Source organism: Xyrauchen texanus, chromosome 36, assembly GCF_025860055.1.
Source record: "Xyrauchen texanus isolate HMW12.3.18 chromosome 36, RBS_HiC_50CHRs, whole genome shotgun sequence".
Classification (NCBI taxonomy): Eukaryota; Metazoa; Chordata; class Actinopteri; order Cypriniformes; family Catostomidae; genus Xyrauchen; species Xyrauchen texanus.
Genome location: NC_068311.1, coordinates 19,144,260 through 19,169,681, shown reverse-complemented (window position 1 = coordinate 19,169,681; position 25,422 = coordinate 19,144,260). Strand labels below are relative to the sequence as shown.

General features: G+C 38.4%; 1 protein-coding gene and 1 pseudogene across 1 annotated transcript in view; both read left to right on the top strand.

Annotated features, from left to right (window-relative positions):
• The window catches only part of si:dkey-103g5.4 (uncharacterized), a 31,948-nt gene extending 26,309 nt beyond the window's left edge, over positions 1–5,639 (top strand). Inside the window, exons 18-19 of the mRNA XM_052106950.1 lie at positions 4,859–5,020; positions 5,171–5,639. Coding sequence (XP_051962910.1) covers positions 4,859–5,020; positions 5,171–5,329 — 321 coding nt within the window. The 3' untranslated portion in view covers positions 5,330–5,639. The remainder of the gene's footprint in view (positions 1–4,858; positions 5,021–5,170) is intronic.
• A 3,011-nt stretch (positions 5,640–8,650) lies between these two features.
• LOC127629508 (tetratricopeptide repeat protein 12-like) lies at positions 8,651–17,284 on the top strand (annotated as a pseudogene).
• The last annotated feature ends 8,138 nt before the right edge of the window (positions 17,285–25,422 follow it).

The following is a 25,422-nucleotide window of genomic DNA, read 5'->3' as shown; positions in this document are numbered from 1 at the left end:
GTAAACAGAATGAGAACATGGATTCATCATGCCTTGTTACCACTGTGCAGGCTGGTGGTGGTGGTGTAATGGTGTGGGGGATGTTTTCTTGGCACACTTTAGGCCCCTTAGTGCCAATTGGGCATCGTCTAAATGCCACGGCCTACCTAAGCATTGTTTCTGACCATGTCCATCCCTTTATGGCCACCATGTTCCCATCCTCTGATGGCTACTTCCAGCAGGATAATGCACCATGTCACAAAGCTCGAATCATTTCAAATTGGTTTCTTGAACATGACAATGAGTTCACTGTACTAAAATGGCCCCCACAGTCACCAGATCTCAACCCAATAGAGCATCTTTGGGATGTGGGGGAACGGGAGCTTCGTGCCCTGGATGTGCATCCCACAAATCTCCATCAACTGCAAGATGCTATCCTATCAATATGGACCAACATTTCTAAAGAATGCTTTCAGCACCTTGTTGAATCAATGCCACGTAGAATTAAGGCAGTTCTGAAGGCGAAAGGGGGTCAAACACAGTATTAGTATGGTGTTCCTAATAATCCTTTAGGTGAGTGTATTTCAAATTTCAATACTCTAATTCCTGGCTGGCAAGTCTGGAAACAGTCCCACTAGTAAAATATGTGCATGTTTATATAAAATAGCATGTCAACTAATATGCAATTAAAACTAAATGACTTACTCATCCGAAATTGTATCCTCGGTGGATCAAGTCTCTCTTCAAAATACAAACGTTCATCAAAGTCCCGCTCTTCTTCTGAGGAAAATGTTAACTCTTCTTCACTTTCCAGGAGATTCCTCACTTGTGTATCGTGCTATCTTTCAAATGCACAGAAAAGTGAATGAACTAGATGTTTTTAAGGCACAGTCGGGGGCGTTTACAATTTGCATTGATCGCCTCAGCACATTACTGAATAGCACCCTCTGTCCGTGGGTGTGATCATATTAGGTATAATTAGCTGAGCCAGGAAAACTGTACATCACTTTGTTTCATACCGATTACATTGCAGTAGGATATTTGTTTTAAATTTGAATTATTATATTTAAAAGTAGACATTTTAAGCTTTCTATAGACATATGTTTCATGTTTGTGTGATAAGTATTCGCAGAGTTTCAGTTCATTTTTGTGACGTGTTTCAGAAATATGCTAGTTTACACAGAGACTGCAGAAAGCTTACCCTTTATATCTTCTTTATTTTACAACAAGTACAAGGATTTGTTGTTATTGTGAGTGTATACAAATAAAAGTAGACCCTTTATAGTCTCTAATGATGTCTTACACTTATCTGTATGCCCCAAAATGACAGAGTATTTTATGATGTTTCCACTGTAATGACGAAAAAAATCCAGCAGGACGTGCCGGCGCGTCCGTCGACCCCAGAGGGTTAAATGAACGTGCCACAGGGTAACTTAAACATCTCTCCTTTAGAAGCAATGCAAAAGATAAATCCAGAAGTCCACAATTCACAGAAGGTAACACAAAAAACAGATTATCCAAGAACAAAGCAGAAGACAGGAAAAAAATCTCAGACCCAAAAAATCCTTAGGAATGACAACGCTTGGGCAAACATCAGGACTGAACAAGAACAAAAAGACAGTGGAGGCCTTAAATAGGGTTGATCATAAGGAGTGATTCACAATCAAACATTTAACAAAGGAGAAGTAATCTGGGTTGAAATAACGGCATCTAGTGGTGTAATTAGGAGCTTCAGACAAAACATTACAGATCCTCCTCTTTTAGCAACAGCTCCTGACGTTCCCAACCGCTCCGGTTGAGTGGAGACGATGAAAGACCTTGAAAGAACTCTTCTCAAGTATATGGTGAGTCGGGATCCAAGACCTTTCCTCTGGCCCAGATCCTTCCCAATCATCTAGAAACTGCCATCTACCATGAACCAGACGAGTGTCCAATATCCGCCTGACCCTGTATGCTGGCTGGCCATGAATGACCGGAGGTGCTGAGGGTGGCCTGGTGGCAGGAGACAAAGGACTGTATTTGAAAGGTTAAGCGGGAAACATGAAAGGTATACGCAAAGACTTGGGAAGTAGGAGATTTAAACCTTGAAGGGACCTACGAATCTGGGAGCCAAATTGCGTGCTTCAATTCTGAGAGGAAGATCCTTACTGGACAGCCAGACATTCTGCCCTGGACGTAGAGATGGTGCTGGTCTGCGGCAATGGTTGGCCCGTTGCTGTTGTAGCTGTGAAGTTTTCAGAAGGGCAGCTTGGGCCTTCCTCCTACAGCACCGTTGAACCAGATGTTGGGCAGCTGGAACTCCTACCTCAGACTCCTTCTCAGAAAACAAAGGTGGTAGATAGCCAAATTGACATTCAAAAGGAGACATACCCATTGCGGAATGGTGAAGAGTATTATGGGCAATTTCTGTCCATATCAGGTGTTTGATACAGGATGTTGGGTTGGACGAAGTTAGACATCTCAAGGTTGTCTCAATCTCTTGAATAGTTCTTTCAGTCAGTCCATTAGACTGGGAATGAAATCCAGATGACAGGCTGACTGGAGCCCCAATCATCTGGCAGAAGGCCTTCCAGAACCTGGATGCAAACTGAGGACCATGGTCTGAAACCACATCTTGAGGAAAGCCATGCAACCTAAAGACATAGTGAAATACAATCTCGGCGGTCTGTGGGGCTGAAGGAAGTTTTGGCAATGGTATAACGTGGCAAAAAATCGATCCACAATTACCAAAATCACTTTGTTACCTTGGGTGAGTTGTAGGCCCATGACAAACTCCATAGATATATGTGATCAAGGCCGAGCAGGGACAGGGAGGGGAAGCAGGTGACCTTGTGGACGAGACCTGGAATCCTTATGCTGTGCACAAATGGGGCAGGCAGCAACAAAAGATTTGACATCAGCGATGTTTGGCCACCAGAAGCATCTGCAAATGAACTCTAGATTCCTTTGGACTCCTGGGTGACATGTGATTGATGAGGAATGTCCCCACTGCAAAACATTAGTGCGCACTCTTTTGGGTACAAAGAGGTGGCCAGATGGCCAATTTCCTGGGTCAGTGTCCTGCTGCTGTGCTTTTCCAACCATGGTCTCTATTCCCCATCTAACTGGAGCCAGAGTCTTGGAGGGGGGATGATCGTCACAGGGGTTGAAATCAAGTTGGGTGGGCCAAACTGCCTGGAGTGCATCAGGCTTTTGATTCTTAGAACCAGGTCGATAGGAGAGAACAAAGTCAAAGCGATTAAAGAATATTGCCTATCGGGCCTGGCGAGAGTTCAGTCTCTTGGCTTCTTGGATGCAAGCTAGATTCTTATGGTTGGTCCAAAGGGATATTTGGCCCCTTACAACCAGTGCCTCAATTCTTCCAATGCTAGCTTGGCCGCTAATAACTCCCTGTTCCCAATATCATAATTTCTTTCAGTAGAAGAGAGCTTGTGTGAAAAGGCACAAGGATGCAATCGGTCATCTTTTCTGGCCTGCTGGGAAAGTACAGCTCCGGCCCCTACCTCAGAGGCATCCACCTTGACAGTGAAGGGCAGCTCAGGATCTGGGATTGTGAGAATGGGCGCTGAATTAAATCTGTCCTTTAATTTGCAGAAAGCATTTTCAGCCTTCTCGTCCGCTGGAAACCCTTCATGTTCTTCCTAGTGAGGGTCGTAGGTGGAGCAGCCATGTCACTGAAATTTCGTATTAACTTTTGATAGAAATTGGAAAAGCTGAGAAAATGTTGTACCTGCTCAAAGTTCAGTGAACACTGGGTGAGGAAGCCTTTGCATCTGCCAGGGCTTCCCTCATACCTTTCAGGGTGAGGCAGGTGAATCTCAGGGTTGTGGGAAGCGGTGCTGGGAGATGTTGGTGGAGCCTGGGGTTGAGGTTCAGCATTCTGCTGTGAGTTTGAAGGTGCTGTAAGATCTCTGAGATAGCTTGACCCAGTTTTGATACAGCAACTTCCTGTTGTGCAAGGACTTGTTCATGTCATTCCATGGTGGTTGCCTGGCTTGAAACAGTAGCTAAGATGCATTCTGCATTGGACAATGGCTGAGCTTCCTCTGCTGGGCTTGTATCTGGACAATGGCTGAGCTTCCTCTGCTGGGCTTGTATTCATGGTTCAGTCCTACTGTTATGATCCAGCTGGGGATTGAACTCGGGTCTACAGTGTGCGTGTCCTTGATGCTGACCGCTCCACCACTGGAGGAGGTTGAACCCAAATGCAGAGGAATAAGGAACAATATCTTGAGTTTTATCTTATGCTCTTTACTTCAGAGGGAAAAACAAAACATTAACTACAGTCTTGGGTAGCACTTTAGATGAATGTGCCACAGGGTAACTCAAACAACTCTCTATCTATCCAGAAGTCCACAATCCACAAACGGTAACACAAAAAACTGATTATCCAAGAACTGAAAATCCTTAAGAATGGCAACTCTTAGGCAAACATCAGGACTGAACAAGAACAAAAAGGCAGTGAGGCCTTACATAGGGTTGATCATTAGGAGTGATTCAACACAAGTTAGAGCATTACAACCATTTAACAAAGGAGAAGTAATCTGGGTTGAAATAACGCCATCTTGTGGTGAAATCAAGGAGCTTAAGACAAAACATTACAGTTCAGCAGAAGAAAATCATTTGCATCTGGGATAGCATGAGGGTGAGTAAATGATGAGAGAATTTTCATTTTTGTATGAACTATCCCTTAAATAAAGGAAAATGCTTAAATTAAATATGGTGGTTATGTAGTTAACTTCACTGGTTCCCATAAACAGCACTGTGCTGTTTACTTAAAGGACTCTGTTAATGCCACTTAGCCAATCACTTTAGAAGACCAGAACTAACTGTTGTATAATCTTTATTAATGCATTTCCAATATTATAATTTGTTTAAGGTTTTACAGATGGGCCTAAGTGAGCTGTTCCAAGCCAGATTGGGACTGACCTCTAGAACAGAAGATGGGAGGCTGAAAGATAGTTTGGGCTCTGACACAGCTCTCGATGGTCTTCTTCTGGAGAGAGTACAGAAACCCAGTCCAGGGAGTTTCTCAGAGGATGTAAGTTTGATTTATTTTGCCATATTCGCCCCACACTTTCTCAGTATTGTTTGCTAAGTAATTCACAGGATATAGCTGATGCCTTGGGATGTGGCAGAAGTAATACTTTTCAGAGTGTGAGATTTTGGATGTTTGGTGTTCTCTGGGTAGGAGGTTCATGGATGTCTGCAGAAATACAGGGAGGCTTCAGTTTTCCGCCAAGTCGAGAGTCTCCTGAGAGATTCTCAAGAGAAGCTGGAGATCAACCATCTCGACACTGATCTGTCTCTCAATGACAGCACAGAGGACCAAGACGCTGCTCCTCCATGAGCTGATGCTCCAACAGTGCTGCCTTTATTGTCAATGATGAATGCAGATTTCATAGGCATTTTATATACTGTGAGAGAGGCCTTATACTCTTGGATGATAAGAATCCTTGACCTTAAATATAAGGTCACGTCCCAGAGGACGCGAAATCCACGCAGCCTTGCTCAGCCACACATAGGCCCATTTTGCAAGTATCATTTCATCTGAAATCCAAACGCGTTAAAGTGTGTAATTCCATTTGCTGGCTCTTAAGGGTTAACTGTTGTAATAAGTTGCTATCCTTAATAATCTCTTTATTTTCCTTATTGCTTCTACTCTGTTTATTTTATGTTTGTTTTATGTTTATTTTATGTTACATGTTAAGTGTCTGTTTGTCAAGTGTAGTGATATATTCTAGTTCCTTGTATTAAACCCAATTATATGCTTGATTGTCTGTGTGTGTTGATCATAAAACAAAGCCTCTTTAATGTGCGATTTTAAGCTACGAGCTGATATTATCAAAGTAAGTTAACGTGCTTTGATGAGTAAGCTTATAACTAAGAATAAACCTTCAAGGGAATTGATCAGGAATATTTAGCAAAGCTGTTCAGCTGGACCGAACTGACTGGTTCGTGTAGCCTCACGGTCAATTCCATTGAGGGTCTAATTAAATTAATATAGCCTGTCTGCATATAATGTATATTCCTAATTAATTATAATTTGTGGTGTTTAATTATCTATATATATTTGAAGCAGACTACTATAAGTCCTTTTTGGGGCGTTTTTAGATGTGTATGGGTATCCGGGTCAAATCGTCTGATTAATCATTGATTACGATCATTGAAATTAATTATACATTTCCCCAAACCTGACCTGCATACCCTACACCTAACAATATGCAAGTGAACCCATATTGGTAGTTTGGTGTATTTTGCTACCCTAACTATGCACAATAATAGTATATAATTGTGTTTAATTATTTGAATATATTGATTTTCCCCTGTTATCTACAACCTTGTCAAAACAGACCTGCGGCACAAAGTTTGGAACCACTATATTGGATTTCATGACTACAATAAATAAAAACACATATTCAGCGTATATAGAGATATAACAGCCTTCTTATACTATGCATTTAGAATTATAATGCTAACATTTTAAATGAGAAAACAACTATTCAAAGTAAAACCACATAAAGTGTCTCTGTTTTTTCTGTTTTGTCTTGAAATGAAACTTCCAAAATCTTGTTTACCATATGTATAAAATACATTCAAGTCTTGTTTGATTGCACTTTGTTTATGTACTGTATATTGGTGTGTTTGTGCCTGAAATTCCCCCTGGGAATCAATTAAGTATTTTTATCTGGTGCAACAGCAAGAAATAGAAAGGAACAATATAGAATTTTTATCTGTTCAAGTATGGCTGTTTTTGGATTACATTTAGATTATAGCAGATATCCTGGAGCACATTCATGTGTCCTAAACCCTCAAATTCAAGACACAGAAGAGACGTAGACGTAACACAGACGTCACGTAAACCCTGTGTGTCTTAGTGAAGCGTCTAGGCAGACATCACACATCACACGTTAGTTCACCTCTCAGTTTGCTTAGCGATCGCCAAAAAGTGCACAAATCACACCTCATAAAAGAACGTGACTTCTACGTCTCTATAACGTGCTGAATGAACGTGATGTCTGCGTCTTGTTAATGTGCCTTCTGTGTCTGCCGCTTCACTTGCTCGTCGGAATGAGTGTCTGACTGTAACCTTTTGCTTTTTTTTTATTTTAAACTCTTTAACCTCTGAAGGTGTTTTTTAATATTCCCTGATTCAGTGGCAAACCCAAAATTGAAGGCGTATACAAACAAACAAAACAAACAAAAAACAAGGAGGGTCAATAGTTTAGCATCATTATAAAGAAATGTTTTCATATTTTTTTAATGATAAATTCTGAGTACAATTTTGTGTTGATACGACAAAGCAATCAAAAGCTATAGCATTACAAAAATTATTTATTCAAGTGTCCAAAAGTGTCCAGAAGCCTCTCCAAACAAATACATTAATGATAGTTGTACATAAGAACTAATTACACATGTAAACACAACAATGACTAAAGTTATGCATAGCTTTCAGACATGATTTTAGTTATAAGATTTCACAAAATGAGTGCCATTTAAATCAGTCAGTCTACATTGAGATTGTGTCATGTACTTGGTGCCATCTCTTGGTGCCATATGTAACAGTCACCAAACACATGTCTTTCTGCCCAAATATGGATGATATTTTTTACCGATCTGAAACTAATCCAATTGTTTTATCATTCCATGATGCTACATCATTTGAGATGACATCATCTGATCCAGGAAAGATAATGTGTTTTCAGCCAGATTGAAAGATTTTGTGTACACATGGTGCATATTGTGCTTTGTGTCAATTATCTAATGATCTATGCATCGATTACCTTGTATGGGGGCTCATTTGAAAGTTAATCACCTCCTCTAATTAATGGTATGTGCTGATATTTTATGTTCTGTTATAAATGTCACAAAACATAAATGTCAAAAACATATACTCAGCTATTACATGCTATATTTTTGTCTGTGCGTAAATACACAAACAGGCTGGTTACATTATTCTATTTGAGAGCTTTCCAACAACATATGACACATGTCTATTTGATCAGTTTGATGTTTTTATTGATTAATATAATATGTACAATGCAACATTTTTCATTAATTATCAAAAGGGAGCACTTCTGATTTGCCCACAAATTTTAAAGCACTTGTTTGGTTTTGGTCATAATGCTTACATGCATTGTAAAGTAGAGCTTCTAATCTTTCGAACAATACCTTTTGCGTTGGTGAAGATTGAAGCCATTCATATTTTGACAACAAAACTAAATTATTCTCACGGGCCCGGCCCGTTCGACTTTAAAGGGTTAAAAAAACTAGGGACAAATGCTGTCAGTTGAGCTTAACTTATATTGAACCCGGAATATTCCATAAATATATATTTAATTGACGCATTAATCTGAAAGAAATAGATGTATTTTTATTGTTTAAACTGGAATTTTTTTCTTTTCTTCTCCATTTCCTTTTTAGTACGATCAGTGTGAATCAAGCCAAAATCCAGGTAGGTTTTGAGTCACTGAGTCCCTTATCAGCTGTTTTTTCAGTTGTTGACATGACTTCTCAAGGAAAAAACTTGAATGTTTGTCTGACTTCGAAGTCTTGCAAATAATTCATAAATCAATACAAACTAGCTCACCTTCATCTTCGCTCCATTTCTTTTATTATAAATATTGCAACGGTTGTTTTTGTTGTACCATTTTATTGGTCAAAGAAATTGATGAGGATATTAGAAAACGATACAGAGGAGAAAAGACATAGGAGAGAGATGAATACAGAAAAGGCCAATGGTGGGTACATGGAGAGGGGAATGGAAAGTATTTGTTTAGCCTGGCTGCTTTTTTGGTTGCAGCATGGAGATTTGCTTTGTCCCTGTTTGACCTGCAGCTCTGAGGGAGAAAGAGAATGAGGCTTTCACTCAAGGAGACTATAAAATGGCTGTCTGCTTTTATACAGAAGGGCTGTACTATCTGCAGGACATGCAGGCACTCTACACAAACAGAGCTCAGGTGCCTCTATGCTTCTACATTTCAGAACAAGCTCTCCTAATTGACAGATGAATTGTATGAAAACTGATATTCCCATGAGCTACACCTATTGTGATTTTTGTCTTATGCAGTCATCTATTATATAGGCCTTTATGAAGCTGAAGAGATATAAGGAGACCATAAGAGACTGTGAGTGGGCTTTGAGGGTGAGTAGAATGGTAGGAAAGAGGGCAAGAAAGTGCCCCCTCATTTTTCATTGTCAGCCCAAGCAGAGAGTTTCTCATCCTACCTTGTCTGGTGAGAACAGCAGGCTCTGTTACTGCAGCGTCCATTGAACTGTACAGTTGCTTAGCACTTGAAAATTTAAATTCCTTCTGAGCAGTGCCAAATAGTGTCTATGCTTTTGGAAAACCTTTTAGAAAGTGTTAAATAAAATATATTTAAATATTTTAGACTTTGCCAGGTTTAAAGGTAAGTCTTATGTATAACTTCAAAGCAATTCTTTGTAGTTTTCAATTGGCTAATGAATCTATATTTTTTTCCACAGTGCAATGAGAAGTGTATTAAAGCTTATATACACATGGGGAAATCACACTTAGCACTCAGAAATTTCTCAAAAGTTAGTATCATTCAAAATTATGGCCTCAAGTCTAAAGCTGGATTGCACTTATCACCTTATTTGTCCCCTTCTTTTTATCGTATTTCTTTTGCTTCATCTACAGTCCATGATGTGCTATCGAAAGATTTTGGAGATAGAGGCACAGTGGGAGACTATGGTCAAAGGTAGGACCTGAAAATGTTGTGAAGATCTGAGGCAAGGAAAGGCAATGCCAATGTCCTTTAAAAACATGCTTTTCTACAACAAACACTACTAAAGAGATATTGACACTTGTTCACTTCACATTTTTTTACTGATCAGATAATGAAAAGACCAAGTGTTAATGCCCTCCAAGATGCATCTGAGGCATATAGCAAACCGATCACTTGGGTGGAAGGATGGGGTTTTGATTCTTATTCCTCTTAATGATTCTTCTTTCTTAATGATTCCTTTAATGGTTTTTATTACTTCTGAGGAAGAATTATTTGGAAATATGAAATGCAATTCTTATTGCATTTACTGCTCTCAACAGCCTTATGCCAAATGTTGATATCATTTAACCACACACAGGGCTGATCCGGGATTTTAGCTTATTTAGCATTTCTCGGCCAACCCACTGGACCTCTCTGCTCTTCTGATGGCAAATCCGCCCCTGATCGGCCCCAAAGGGCGTCGGCCCACCAGGAAAATGTCAGGTATGCCAGATTACCAGTCCAGCCCTGACCACACATATGAACAACCAGTAACTGCACTGCCTGAACTTTCACATGTCTTAAGCAGATGTCATGACGATGTCATGACTTTTGCATCAGAAAGATTCATCTCTGACAGATATATTTGTTTTTGATTCACTAAAAAGAGCCAGCTCAAAAGCACTGTATATTTTTGATTCACTATATGAACTGAATCATGAGAGAAATTTGTTCAGGAACAGACCACACTGGTAGCACTGTATGTTGCATGCTGTAGATTCAAAAGAACCGGATTGTTAGAGTAATTTCTTCAGGATTCGGGCTACATGGATGTTCTGTGTGTTTCAAGCTATAGATTTAGTAAAGAGCAGTGCTGTGTAGAAACAGATTACATGTAATAGGTATTATGTAATCAGATTACAAACATAATTACTTGTAATTTGATAATTACATTTTAAAGAACACATAATAATATTAAAGGTACTTGTATTTGAGCAAATTGCTTTTGTAATTGGCTTCAAAAATGTACATGCATACTCTTTGGGGGGGCATAACTGGTTTTATCTGTTAACACACATACAAATGATCATATTTTGATCCATGAAGAAAGTTTTCTTTAATGAATTTAAGCAACATTGTCAAAATGGTACAAGCTTATCCTACTCAAATGCATATGACATCAAATAAACAAGAATTCAGTCAGAAGTAATCCAAAATGATCCTTAAAAATGCAATCCAAGAGATGACATCATTGTCTACTATTTTTGTCAATCTAATCAGTGTAATCAGTACCAGATTACAATTCAGAAGTAATCTAGCCAGCACTGGTAAAGAGGTAGTTTGCTGCTGAATTGCACTGCTGGAAACACTGCCGGAGTATTTTAGTACGATGTTCATTCTGCATCAGCAGAAAATTACTCATTACATCAACCGTTAATATAACCGAAAGTCATGAAAATGATATGGTTCCGCAATATTTTTTCTTGATTTTTGGTTCCCAACCATGCTCGGGAGGTGGTTTGAGGAGCATACAAGACATGACTTGGATAATTTTAAATGCATCTGTTTGTTTAGGCCAAATATATAAACAGAACTTTGTCAGCATAGGGAAGTTTGGGAGCCCTGCATTCCACGAGCTAACAATCATGAATAAGACACATAGATGTACCATCAGAGAAACTGGCATTTAACAAAAACTTTCAAATGTATATGTAATTTTCTATAAAGAAACAGAATCATCTAAGAAATCATAGCAAAATGTTGCTGCGCGGTATCAACATGGATGTTAACACTGTTATTTGCATATAGCAAGGGAATAGTACATCGGATTTATGTGAACCATTTATGAGTACACATTTAAGTATTAATAGAATGTGCATACCCGATATGATTCAATACGATCTATCAAGACGCATTAAGTTACTAAACGGAGTGGTGGTGGCGTAGTGGCTAAAGCACAGGGCTGTTAATCAGAAGGTCACTGGTTCGAATCCCACGGCCACCACCACCATTGTGTCCTTGAGCAAGGCACTTAACTCCAGGTTGCTCCGGGGGGATTGTCCCTGTAATAAGTGCACTGTAAGTCGCTTTGGATAAAAGCGTCTGCCAAATGCATAAATGTAAATGTAAACCTAAATAGACCCTAAATCCCTGTTAGTAATGGACATGGTGTCTGCTCTGTCTGATATGTGCTGTATATATCAAGCAGCTAGTCACTTTCACATAAGTTTCCCATTCTCACTCTCTCATTTCCTCTCTCTCATGCATTTTTATACATACAGAGAGTGTCACATGCTTACATCAGCAGTTTTACAACATTAGCTGCTCATTTCCATTCAATTTGAACCTTTCCAGAAGAAGAATGGCATTACTGTTTCACATCCAGTGCATATTAATAGAATTTTTCCACATGAATTTGCAAAAAAGAAATATTTTTATTGAATGATCACCATACATTACAATAGCTTATCTGACCCAAGTGGATTTGGAGGAGAAGGCGGCTCTCCAGGAAAAGGCAGCATGGGAAGAGCTGCAAGAGGGAACCGAGCAGGCCACAGCTGAACCAGAGCTTCTGAAAAGCAAACCAAATGAGATCAATATATACTACTGTGGTGGAGCTTGAGTTGCAAAGGCTATTAAAGATTGTAAGTTCACATGATTGATACAAAGTCTCCCTTTTTTTCGAAGAGGTACTTTTGTTTTTCTCATTCATTCCATTAATCGCCAGTGAACTTTTTTGGTAGGCTCTACAAATGCTTGAGCCAAAGTGTTGAAGTTCAGATTTGTATAAAATATGCCTTCAGTTTACTGAGTATTGTTCCAGCAAGCAGGGTGATATTTCTTGCACTCAAGATCAATAAAGGGGGAGAGGAGTGAGGAATTTTGTGCAGAGGGCTCATTGATCCTGCTCTGCGGTTCATTTGCAGTTCATGATGAGGAAACTAATCCTCATGATCAGGCACAGAAGACAGATGCAGCCCCTATCACGAGCACAAGCCCAAAGGATTTTAGAATCTATTAGTGAATGTATGCATTACCTTTCATTTTGTCTGACTATAACTTTGCAAAGGTCAGTGTAGTACATTTCGATTCAATCTTTGGCAATTACGAATATGTGCAACATATATTTGCAAGTTCCATTTTTGTGTAGATCAGTGGCAGCTGGTGCTTTTCAAAAATGGGAAAGCACAGACTATTGTTTTTGGGTCTCAAACTACTAGTGAAACTGTGACATTTCTTTTAGAAAATAATTAACTAAGCTCAAAACAAGGCATGATTTCAGATTATAAAAGCTGAAATAAATGTCAGATTGTAAAAAACTGCACAAGTATCTCAGAAACGCTGAACACTCTGCTCTGGTTTTATATTTCAAATGCTGTCCATTACATAAGTCACAGTTTAAAAAATATTGTCAGTTTGTTGGGAATTCCTGCCCATTTGGAAGCTCGACCAATCATCATGTAGAAATGCTGGGCTTCCAGGCGGGACAAAAATAAGTTGATTAAAAGCCCACTGTCCAATAGTCATTCAGATGCAGATCCAATGCAAATAGCACCAAGGAAGCTCCGATAGACTCCCAGAGAAAAGCCGTATCCAGGTGGAACACAATTGATGTGTTTAGAGCCTCTTGTCCAAAGAACATCCATCTATACTCACCTGTAATCTAATTGTACAGGTATCTGCCATAGATTCTCATTGAAGCATGGCTTCAGTTGTGCTCTATGGGTCGTATGTCCACTGACTTTTATGAACATATTAATGTAGGAAAAAGCAGATTGCTTTACTTGAACAAACAGTGCAAAAGTGGTGTGGTATTTTACAATTTTATTCACAAAAATAAATGCAATTACAATGGATAGATACCTTGAAAAATGAATCCAAAACAACATAACATTGTCATAAAAGTGGTCCATACGAGTCTTGTGCTATATTCCAAATCTTCTGAAAACATTCAACAGATTTTTGTGCGGAAATTTGAATCATTATTCACTGATAATATTCCTCTTTGGTGAGCTGTTTACCGCTCCAACCAAATAATTGAGTTAAATTCAAGAACTGGATTTATGAACGTAACATTCAGATTTGTTTTGTGAACCAATTCATTGAAAAAACATTGCCTCAAATTGGATATCGCAACACCTCTCATGAAAATGACAAGGAGAACTTGGGAGTATGTGAGATTTTAAGATCATTGAACAACTTAAATGTTGGTTTGTTTCTCACACAAAGCTATTCTCCTTTTTGAAACTAGAGAGCTCCAGTCGCCATCAATTGTAATTGCACCGGAGGAAAAACGACCAGCACAGTCTTCTGGTATTTTCCCAGCAGAGCAAACTGTCTACCTTATATACTGTAGACCTCAAAGCTCTTTAAGTGACTTAAGTACTCTGCTACTAATGTGTAGGCCTCTAGACAAACTTCTGCACGCTGTGCAGCTTTATCTTGAAAGCTCTCCAGGACAAAAAGCTTCATGTCAATGTTTTGTACATGTGAGATATCGAATGGGTCTTTGTGAACTAATGTCTTGTATTTCTACAGAATGAACTCTGCTTTTGTAAAGATAAGAGAACATTCCCTTTCTCTTCATGAGCTTTTGTTTATTCTCCTTGCTCGCTCTTTTGCCCTTGAACGAAACGTATTGTGTGTCTGAGGCCGGCTACTGTGCTTCAGTGTTTATATATGGGGCTCACTGCACACCTAATAACACTGACTTTATCTAGTGTCCTTCACAGGTACTGGGCAGACATATTCAGATTAAACAATGGCTTCAGTATCATTAATATTAATATATTATTATATGATATTAATATATATTATATTATATTGTAATAATAAATGATTACAGTATAATAACATTGTAAGGAGGTAAGGTTGCTAAGGAAGTGAACCTGACAGATTGTGGTCAGTGTGTGCTTTGAAAATTTGGACATGGTTTATGTAAAACAGTGTAATGATCTCCAGATACTGTGCCATAATTATATAACATTTTATTTGTATTGTAAGCTTAATGCATAGTGCTTTGTTGGGGGAATACAGGTGAAATGGGACACTTACGTTTACGTATTGTATTTAATAATTCTAGTGTAGTGGAGATTTTAGTTGTTTCATATAGTATTGTGGAAGGGGCTAAGACATTTGGCATCATATTAAAATGACAGAAAATTATCAGAAAGTTTCCCACTTTACCTGTATTCACCCTATATTCATTTTCGTATGATTGATTACATCCTCAAAATTGACCAAACAGCTTTCTCTTTCCTTATCAGTTTTCTTGCTCCAAACCAAAAATGCTTTTGAAATTAATTGAATAATGTGAATACATTTAAGCCGCAGATGTGTAATCTTGACTCTGCCATGTGATCAGGATTTCCCTTTTCATCACCAGAATGAAACTGAAATGATGTATCTGTACTGACAATGATTGATTAGTTTGTTTAGGAGATCTGCTGTGTTTGTTCCATACAGTTTGTGTGCATGTGGTCCCACATCATTAAAACATGCCCATTTAAAAATCAACTGCTGTTCAATTATTTTTCCCCCTTTATATTTTGTGGTCTCTCACAGAATTTTAAAGAACCATATGCATTAGATCTATGCATGTCCATCCTGAGACTATGGAGGAAACGGTAAGAAGAAATGGCATCCCTTTTTTCCTTGTTAACTCCCTCCCTCTGGATAACTTCAAACGTACTGACACCACTTGATCCGGTTCTGTTTTTTCCCCTTTTAATGTAATGAGGATTTGTGAAATTGTCTGAATCCATGTTTAAATCAAGTTATCCTGTTCCTGCCTACTAGTAGTGAAATTGTTATTGCCTCCCACATTAAAAAAGTTTCTTTAGTATGTAGTTTGTGCCCTTCAGTTATATTCTCATTTACTGCTTAACTAAATCTGCATTTGTCTTAATTAAACCATCTCCATAATTGTCTTTGTTTCAGAGCTGAACCAGCAGCTGTTGATGAAGTGTCCCAGTGGAGAATACATTGTCCAAATGTTGGCATCACCAGAACATGAAATACACAGGGAATGTCGGGAATTGCTCAGCATGTACTCACAGACACGTATGGAAGAGACTTGCTTATCGACAACCTAAATTTATACCCGTGTGTGTTTTAGTATATTATGTGTCATGAATTGAATTATTTAAAACATAAACATTTGAAGTCAAATGAACTATTTAGATATTGCTGAAAATGTAAAACCAGATGGGATTGGTGTATATCATTTGTGCATACTCAGAAATGTAGGCCTAGTTAATAAGTAATAAATCCACATATCATAAACTGATTAGCAATCAAGCACAACTTTGAAGTTGATCCATGTTTATATTGATACCATTTTAATCTCTAAAATGTAAGAATTGTTTATCTCCTGTGCTCTGTAAGAATAGTGATTCTTTGCATAGTCTGATTGATATTATAAAGTGTTTGAAATTCATTATCAAATGTGCCTGGTTTTCTTTTACAATATTTTCAATTTAAGTACACTTGTACGTCAGTTTTATCTCAACCCTCTGTGTTATTTACAGAGCAAAGCAGGCGATATTATTTGAAATTGTGGTGTTCATATGGTATCTGTGAATCATCTCATTAGCTAGCATGCTGAAGGTCTCCTATGGTTAAAGCATGTTTTATTAAGGTACTTTTAATGAACCCTCATAATGAATGCATTCTGTCCCCTGTAAAATGTCAGAGAACCTGATGGGCTGCGTCTGCCGTGAATTGAGCTCTGCCTCTGCACTTGACAGTTCTGGAGAACTTGACTGCAGAAAATAAGTATGTATAGTTAGTACATTTGCCCTTAACCATATCCCACTCCCTATTTGCCTTTGAAGTTGATGAATGCCGGCAAAAGAAACGAGAACCGGATCCATTTTACGAAATCTTGAACACGACCCACCCAAAAGCCCATTAGATCTCCATACATCACATTTGCTCGTATTATATCGAGACACATATAAATTCATCCAGCTTAAGAGCCCAGGGCCCTTGAGAACGCAATGTGAACACATTTAAGGCAAAACAATCCATCACATTCAAGAATCCCTCCATTTATCTCTGTGAGGGAGATCAGCCTTACACTTTTCCTAGGCATTTTACAGATAGAGAAAGGTTGCTCACAGTGAACAGGAGATTAAATGAAATAGCAAGCCACTTCATGCACAAAAGGAAATGAGAATGGTGTAACGGTTTGATAGATGGTCAATGAAAAGTGTTCTGTGAATTTAAACTGCTCAATGTTTTATTTTTTTATTTAAGGATGGTTAGCTATATTGGTCTTGTCTCATGTTGTATCCAGGCAGTCAGCAATGTTAGATTTGAAACCATAGAGCCATTGGATCAGTGCTCACCACATTATAACATTTTATCTCTTGCCCCCAAGGCTCATTGTGCAGAACAGCAGGAGGGTTATCTGAGAATTTAAGAAAAGAAGTCTGTGGTGGAATATACTTTGTTTGAATTATGTTATCCTATTTATTTAATTAATTTGTTTTGGTTTGTCTTTCAGATTTAAGATTCAGTCAAGGGGGAACTTCTTAGCAGTTTTGTCCTTCCTTTTGAGCATCCTCTGGTGATGTATTATAATGTCTTGAAACATTATTAGCTTTTAAAATTGTCCTCATTCTATAGATTACGCTGTTTTTCCAGGGTGATCTCATTTGTATGCATAAAGTGTATACATACATTTTAGGACTTTTGGATAGACAATGTGATTTATAGACATCATCTAAAATGTGAACATTAGAGACACACACTTTATGAATTTTGGACAACTGGTCAGTGCTGAAATTTCTGGAACTTTAGCAAGGGTACCGCCACAGGTAACACAGACACAATCCCATATCGGCAATGACATTTAGCAGTAAATCATGGAGAAAATTTATCAGATAATTTTTTTTTAATGACAGATTGGTTAATGAATGAGATCCAGTTTAATAAAGGTTATAATCATCAAAGTTCAACAAGTATGACATATAAGTCAAACAACATTGATATTACTGTGTATGTGTTAACACAATGTCCTAAACAGAACAGAATGAAACTGTTATGTCAAATTAGGTAAATACTTTTACTGCATTAAATAAATGTAATGCAGTTAAACATATTTAATTAATCTTAGTTATTATAAATACAATAAAATCAACCTATGAATTCAATATTCTAAAAACTAATGGATCAAAGGATATACAAACATTTGTCTTGTACTAAAATTGGCCATACCTAAAAGTGCTTACGTTTTGGATGCTGTCAGTACATTGATATTATACATTTCTGTGTCTATCCAAATGTACAAAAATGTACATTCAATAAGCACTTTATAAGGAACACTATGGTCCTAATAATTCACTGAGATTACATTTTCCCCAATCAGATGGTTGATGTGGACATTAACAGAAACTCTTGACCTGTATCTGCATGATTTTATACATTGCACTGTTGTCACACAATTGGCTAATTATAATCCCATGAATAAGTAAGAGTACAGGTCTTATTAATAAAGTGGTCAGTGAGTGTATATGCAAGAACTAAACTTTATGTACAAATATTTTGGAATACTAGAGATCACGTTGGTTTTTTCTATAATAACTTTAAATTCTTAATTTTTAGTCAAACATTGTGACAGCAAGATGCTAGCTTCCTTAATCTCCGTGATTTGGAGCATGTCTCCCAGCCATGGTAAGCTTGATTCAGATGATAACCCTTTACAGCATGACCTAGCTTCCAAATGCTCTGTCCTTGAATGATACTGAATAATGTATGTTAGTGCATTGTGAATTTTGATTCAGAGGGTTTGTTTCTAAGGTCCATTTGCCATCTTGTTGCATGAGCTGTGAAATTCCCACAGACACTAAAACTGCTAAAGGATAGAAATTGCATTTCCAGCACTGTCAAGATAACACTGTTTTTGTTGCAGGAGCAGTGCGTTGGCTGCGAATATAGAAGTGTCCTTTATCCCCTCCTGGGTCTGATGATCAACTTAGCCTCAAATCCCTCTCAAGTTATCCAGGTAAAGCAGGAAGTTGGATACATTGGGTTTTGAACCAGTTCTCAGTCAGCATATCATTGATTTTTGTAGCTAAAGGAATGGGGCAACTGGATAGGCAGAATGCTGTACCTCTATATGTTGCAATCATGCAAAAATCATGCCCAAAAATGCAAATGAATTTTTTAACACAGAAGCCTGCTGTTCTGGCCAGCAGCAGGTGCCTGGTCTTGATGAGTGGTCCCCATGGAGGCATCATTACAGTGAGTTGAATTAATTTGACCAAAAGCAAATTAACTTTCAGCCAGTCTCTGATGGCTGGTGCTGCTCTGACGTTTGAATTGTAGATTTCTACAAATACATTATTGAAACGTTTATTTTAAAGGATATGGAGTTGTTTTGGAACATAGCTACAGGCATTTCAAGAACATCTTTACATTGAATAACAAAACACATACATGTCTAGGGGAAATTATCTAACAATAAATTATGCCCGCTGATAGCGTTTGTTCACACATGCTGTCTGCATTGTTTAAGCACCTAATTCATTAAAGACATTATACAAATCAGGTAATGCCACAGACACGCCCAATAATTTAATGCTGTGCTCAGTGATGGGCTGTGCATTTACTGTCTAGGACTTTAGTGTGATGCATGCCATTAAGAAAACACAGTTTCACAATGAATAAGACACACTATGCTTTTGGGCATCATACATTATGTTGCAGCTAACTAGTAATACCAATTGACATTTTAAAAACACGTCCACGCACGAAAGCCAAAACTTGAAACAACACTTAATGTTCAAGCAAGCCTAATTTTAACTGCAGCATGACTGTTTTGTGAAATGAACATCTCCTGAACAGACATTCAAAAATCATAATTTTACATATGAATCTACCAAGGAGGTCTTTTATACCTGAAAACATCTATCTAATAATATTTGCGATTTAAATGTTGCTTGCAATACATTTCGTTTCGTCAGGGTACATTCATGTTGGATGTGGGATATTCCTCCTTGATTACTCCAACCATAAATGCATTCCATTCCTGATATTTGGAAGATGACTTTTAAGGAAACAAAACTGCAACGCTCCCGTTAGCTTAGCAGGGGTTTCACTCTCATTAGAGATGTCTCCTATAGCACCCCAACTAATAAACAATGCTGCAGCGCTAGCATTTGTGCTTCAGGTGTACAGTTATCAAAAGAAATTATAACGTTTGTTAAACAAGCTTTAATATAGTGTAATGTAGAAACAAACGAATTTATCGATATTACTTTATAAAGTGATTGTTTATCACTTACTTTGTATATCTCCCTGAGTGTTGACATGTTTGTGTGATATCACGCACCTGCATCTCAGTGAAATCGGCATTGAGAATTTCTGCCTACAAGTTGTAATTCTGACTTCAAGATACATTCCATTGCAATTTTCCTAGTAAGAAGTTGTAAAATCTGACTTTCTGAGGTGAATGGAATGTAGCACTTTTCAAAACTTGATCCGATACTGAATGCTCCAGCAGCCTAATTTACACTTAAAAAAGCACTTAAGAATTTTCTTGAATTGAAAATCAGTCATGCAGAACATCTTGTGTTTTTAAATCCATAATAATCTCTTTCTCAATGGCGATAATGGCAGTAATGACAGACGTCTCTTTGACAGATCTCTTCGCTTTCAAATTATGTACATCTCTTAAAGCGTGATTGCGTCACTCAAGGGCAGCTAGAAGGCCTCGATTGGGACATATCCTAAAGATCACACCCACCAAGAACAAATAAATCAATCTGATTGGCTGATGAATCTGACAATCTGACTTTAGTTCCCCATTAATTTGCACTGTTGAGGGATTCTGCAGAAATTCTGAAGGCCTTACGGGGTGGAGCTCAGGCTCAAACGCTGCTTCGGGCGTGCGATTTGTGAAACATTTGTCACACTTTGCTTGTATGCATCAAGGAATAAATTCTGACTGGATAAACTTTTAGCTTTTCTCTATTTGTTATTAAGAGTGGAAAGCAATTAAAAAAACATAGGTAAAAAGGTGATTGAGAATGAAAGGTTGAAAAATATTTATTTATTTGGCATGTAGAAGGCTTTGCTGGCCTTGAGATTTTGCCACTGGCTGTACACAATTACATGATGCAATTCATTTTTCTTTTTATGAATAACTGCTGCCATGATCAATAGAAAATGTAGACAACCATCAGTCTGAAATAAAATTCTGTTTACTGCCTGCTTTCTGCAGTCTGTAAAAGCTTAAGGTGATTTGTGAATAAGGCACATCCTATAATAAGCTTAAAGGGATAGTTTAGATCACCCAAAAATGTAATTTCTCTCATCATTTACCTTGTGCCATCCCAGATGTGTATGACTTTCTTCTGAAAACAAATATGAATGGGTACCAAAAAATGCAAGCTCCAAAATGCACATTAAGACAACATAAAAGTAATCCATAGGACTCAGTGGTTAATTCTATATCTTCAGAAGCGATTGTCATGCTTATTCTGTTGGTGTAATGTTGTTTCATAGTCAAACCATGTTTAGTCAAGTTCATGTTTATGTTTTGTTCACGTTTAAAGTTAGGGTTCTGGGATATCACTTTAGTAAATAAGCTGCACATGGGTTTATCATCACATCATCATCTGCTCCTGTGTCATTGCCTGCCAAGAATGTTACGGAATACCTCACAATGGACCCAGCAGTTCAGCTTCTGAGCCTCAGTCAGGAGGGGTCGTCCCCTGGAGGATTACGTTGAGGACATTTGTGCCCTAGCATGTCAGGTGGCTTTAAATGAGCTTGCCCTCAAGGACGTTTTTCGGGTCGGAGTTAGTGAGCCCATCTCCTCCTTTATGCCTGGCGGTCACAGTCCCCTCAATCTAGCCCAATATATCGACCTCGCCCTGCAGATCATTGGTTCCACATTTGCTGTGGGAGAGGTGGAGACCGAACCAGAGTTCCACGACATGGCCGCCGCAGTACCAGAGTTCACGTCATGGCCGCCACCGAGCCAGAATTTCATGTCATGGCCACCGCCGAGCCAGAGTTTCACGTCATGGCCATGCCGAGCCAGAGTTTCACATCATGGCTGCCGCCGAGCCAAAGTCAGCTCCAGGCCAAGTCCCAGCCAAGCCAGATTCTGCTCCAGGCTATGTCACAGCCAAGCCAGAGTCAGCTCCAGGCTATGTCACAGCCAAGCTTCTGTCTGCTCCATGCCATGTCACAGCCGAACCGCAGTCTGCTCCATGCCATGCCACAGCCAAGCTTCTGTCTGCTCCATGCCATGTCACAGCCAAGCTTCAGTCTGCTCCATGCCATGTTTCAGCCAAACCCCGGACTGCTCCATGCCATGTCACAAGCAAGACTCTGCTCCACAGTCCAGGCCCGCCTCCACTCCACGGTCCAGGCCCCCTACTCCACCTTTGTCCTCAGCCCCATCGGTTCTGACCCTCAAGCCGCTCATGGCTCCACCCCCCCATACCACCCAACTCCCTACAGAACTCTGAACTTAAGTCATGTTTTACGTGGGTTTTTTCATGTGTTGTGGCATCAGGAGCCACCACTTAGAGGGGGGATATGTCACGTTTATTCTGTTGGTGTAATGTTGTTTCATAGTCAAGCCATGTTTAGTCAAGTTCATGTTCACTTGGGTTCGTCATCACATCATCGTCTGCTCCTGTGTCATTGCCTGCCAAGAACGTTACAGCGATGTGTGGGTGAAAAACAGATCAATATTTAAGTTTTTTCTATATATTCTCCTCCCTGCTCAGTAGGTGGCGATATGAACAAAAAATGCATAAATACAAAATAAGAAGAATGTGAAATTGAAAATTAAAGTGGAGATTGATGGTAAAAAATTAAATATTGACACTTATCATATTGCTTTTGAAGACATGGATTTAACCACTGGAGACATATAATAACTTTTATTCTGAATTTATGTCCTTTTGGAGCTTCACAATTTTGGTACCCATTCACTTGCATCGCAAGGACCTAAAGAGCCGAAATATTCTTTTAAAAATCTTTGTTTGTGTCTGGGATGGTATGAGGGCGAGTAAATGATAAGAGTATTTACATTTTTGGATGAACTATTCTATTAATAGAAAGGAAATATTTGTGCTAAAAAGAATGATGGTGACTTAAACAGTGGCAGTAACTTAATTTAAATAATGGCACTATTGAAGCGCATTTAGTGCCTGGTTAAACTGGATTGTGGGTTGTTAGTGAATGAGACTCTTTTTTGCTGAAATACCATGCACTATAGTGTCACAACTGTTTGGTTAATTTAACCCATTTGGCTTTTGCATGTTAAAAAATTAAGCTCAGTTTTTACATTTGTAGATGTTGTTTGATGGTTAACATTTAACAACCCCAAGAGAAGTGCATGCAAGGAAGCATTTGCATAATTATTACTGTAGCAGGCCCTAGCCCAGGGGCTATTTTCTCTGACTATGTAAATTAGGCTTCAGGTTGTTTGGTTGGGATTTGCCGCCTTAGTGCTTCATATCTCTCCAGTCAGGCTGTATTTCAGCGTGCAGTTAAGGTGAAAAAACTTTGTCTTTGTTTTCCTTTATAGAGCAATCCCATTGTTTACTAACATTCTAGCGCATGTGCAGAAAGTGGTGGCAGAAACCAGCAAACTGTTGTGTGAGATTTGACAGATTTGACAGCTAGCGTTAGCTAGCTCTTCTAAATATCGCCAAAAGATCATTTAGAATAAAATTAGCCTTCAGGTTCAAAGCTGGCTAGGTTTGAGTACACTATTGCTAGTAAGACAATTAGTTATAACCATCGATTAAACGAAAGTATGACACAAAGCCATCAAAAATAAAGAAATATACTTATCTATGATATTGTTATAATGATATGAGTTAATAACATACCTGTAATAAAATGTTCGCTGCAAATGTCGCTTTGTAAATGATCATCTCAGGCCAGTCAACTCTGTTGATGGAATCCAATAAAACTAAAGCCTTCTGTTTTTGTCATTGCGATTCTTTATAGCCAAAAGTACAGCACTATATTTCTTTTAGCTTGACCAGACAATTTAAAGGTAACAGCTAACATTTTGAGGACTGTTGGTCAGCTAACTACAGGTTTGATTTACTATTCGCACCGGTGCGACACCAGCCTTCTTGCCACCACTTCCGACTGTGGCATAGGTTGTGACATTGCCAAAGTATTAGTCTATATAATAAAGGAACCTGCTGTTTACGCTCTGTGATGGAGTTTCATCCTTGTTACAGTGTAATTACACAAGTAATTAGTGTTTATTATTAATTTACTACATGTACCTAGGTTTAGGGTTAGTTGCTTGTAATTATGCATAATTAACTGTTATTACTATAGTCAATACATGAAATATGTGTAACAAGGACACCGTAAAATAAAGTGTTTTTCTCATTCAGGGCTGCACACTTTGAGAAAACTTCTGGGTGGTATTGATTAGGTGTTGGTGGGGAATGCAGCTCTGTATATGGGGCAAGGCATAAAGGTGGAGGGAGTTGCCACTGGCCTCATGGGCACAAACTGTGTAATGCTGCTGCTATGCCATGCTGCCAGCGACGTAAAGCAGAGCCCAGGTATTATTGAGCCACCCAAAAATGCCCCTGAAATTCAAAATGTGGGGGCAAAATATGTCCTCGTATTGAAGTCTTCTGTTATTTATTTTTAACATCTGATATACACTCACTGAGCACTTTATTAGGAACACCTGTATACTTACTGTACTTATTCATGCGATTATTTAATCAGCCAATCATGTGGCAGCAGTACAATGCATAAAATCATGCAGATACAGGCCAGGAGCTTCAGTTAAATATTCTTATTCAGTTAAACCATATTGTTCCTAATAAAGTGCTCAGCGTGTGTAGTTCTTAATATTATAGTCCTAAATATAAATACTATGGCATAAAATATGATTTATGTTGATTTAATACATAGGCAAGAGAAAACAAAAATACTTAATCTTAAGAATTTGTATCTGTGAATTGATTAAATTGGCATATTTGACAATAACAGTTATGTTTTAAATGGTTAGAAAAATAATACGCCCTCATAGAGGTAAAAAAATGCCCCTGAAAATCAAATTCAGTGAGTAAATATTGACCCTAATGTAAAAGTTAATTTCTCACATTGTTTTGGAGTCAGACTGATTGCATCCTTGCGCAGGACCATGGACAAAGCAGAACGCAGGTATCTCGAAGCACATTTTGTACACTTAAAGTTCTTTTAACTTGACACGGCATCTGAATAAAGTAGCACTTCTGCATGAGACTCTGAAAAAAAGCAAAACGTGATGCAATGATCAAAGACGTTTGTCTAGCACATGATTGCATAGGAAAACAGTTGAAAAATAACACGAACGGATGCAAAAATGCAAAAGTTGTGTTAAACGGGTCACAAAAATGCAAATCACAGGTGCTAATGTGTTTTTGCATCCATCTGCACTGCTGAATTGTTTCTATGCATGGCCATGTTCCGACCTCGGTAACGTTTTCAGATTCAAAAATAAAATTTTAAACTATAGACACTGAAAAGCACAGTGCGTTTTTTTTTTAATTGCCTCAGGTCAGTTCATATCTTACAAATTCATGATAAAGTGTAGGCGCATTGAATCTTTAACTGAATATTTATTACAAAGTTTTAATATCATTAATTGTCTGTAAATGACTGTCCAGAGGTCCAGACGGTACATATACGGCACTGTCACGTGAACCTGTTACTTTTCTCA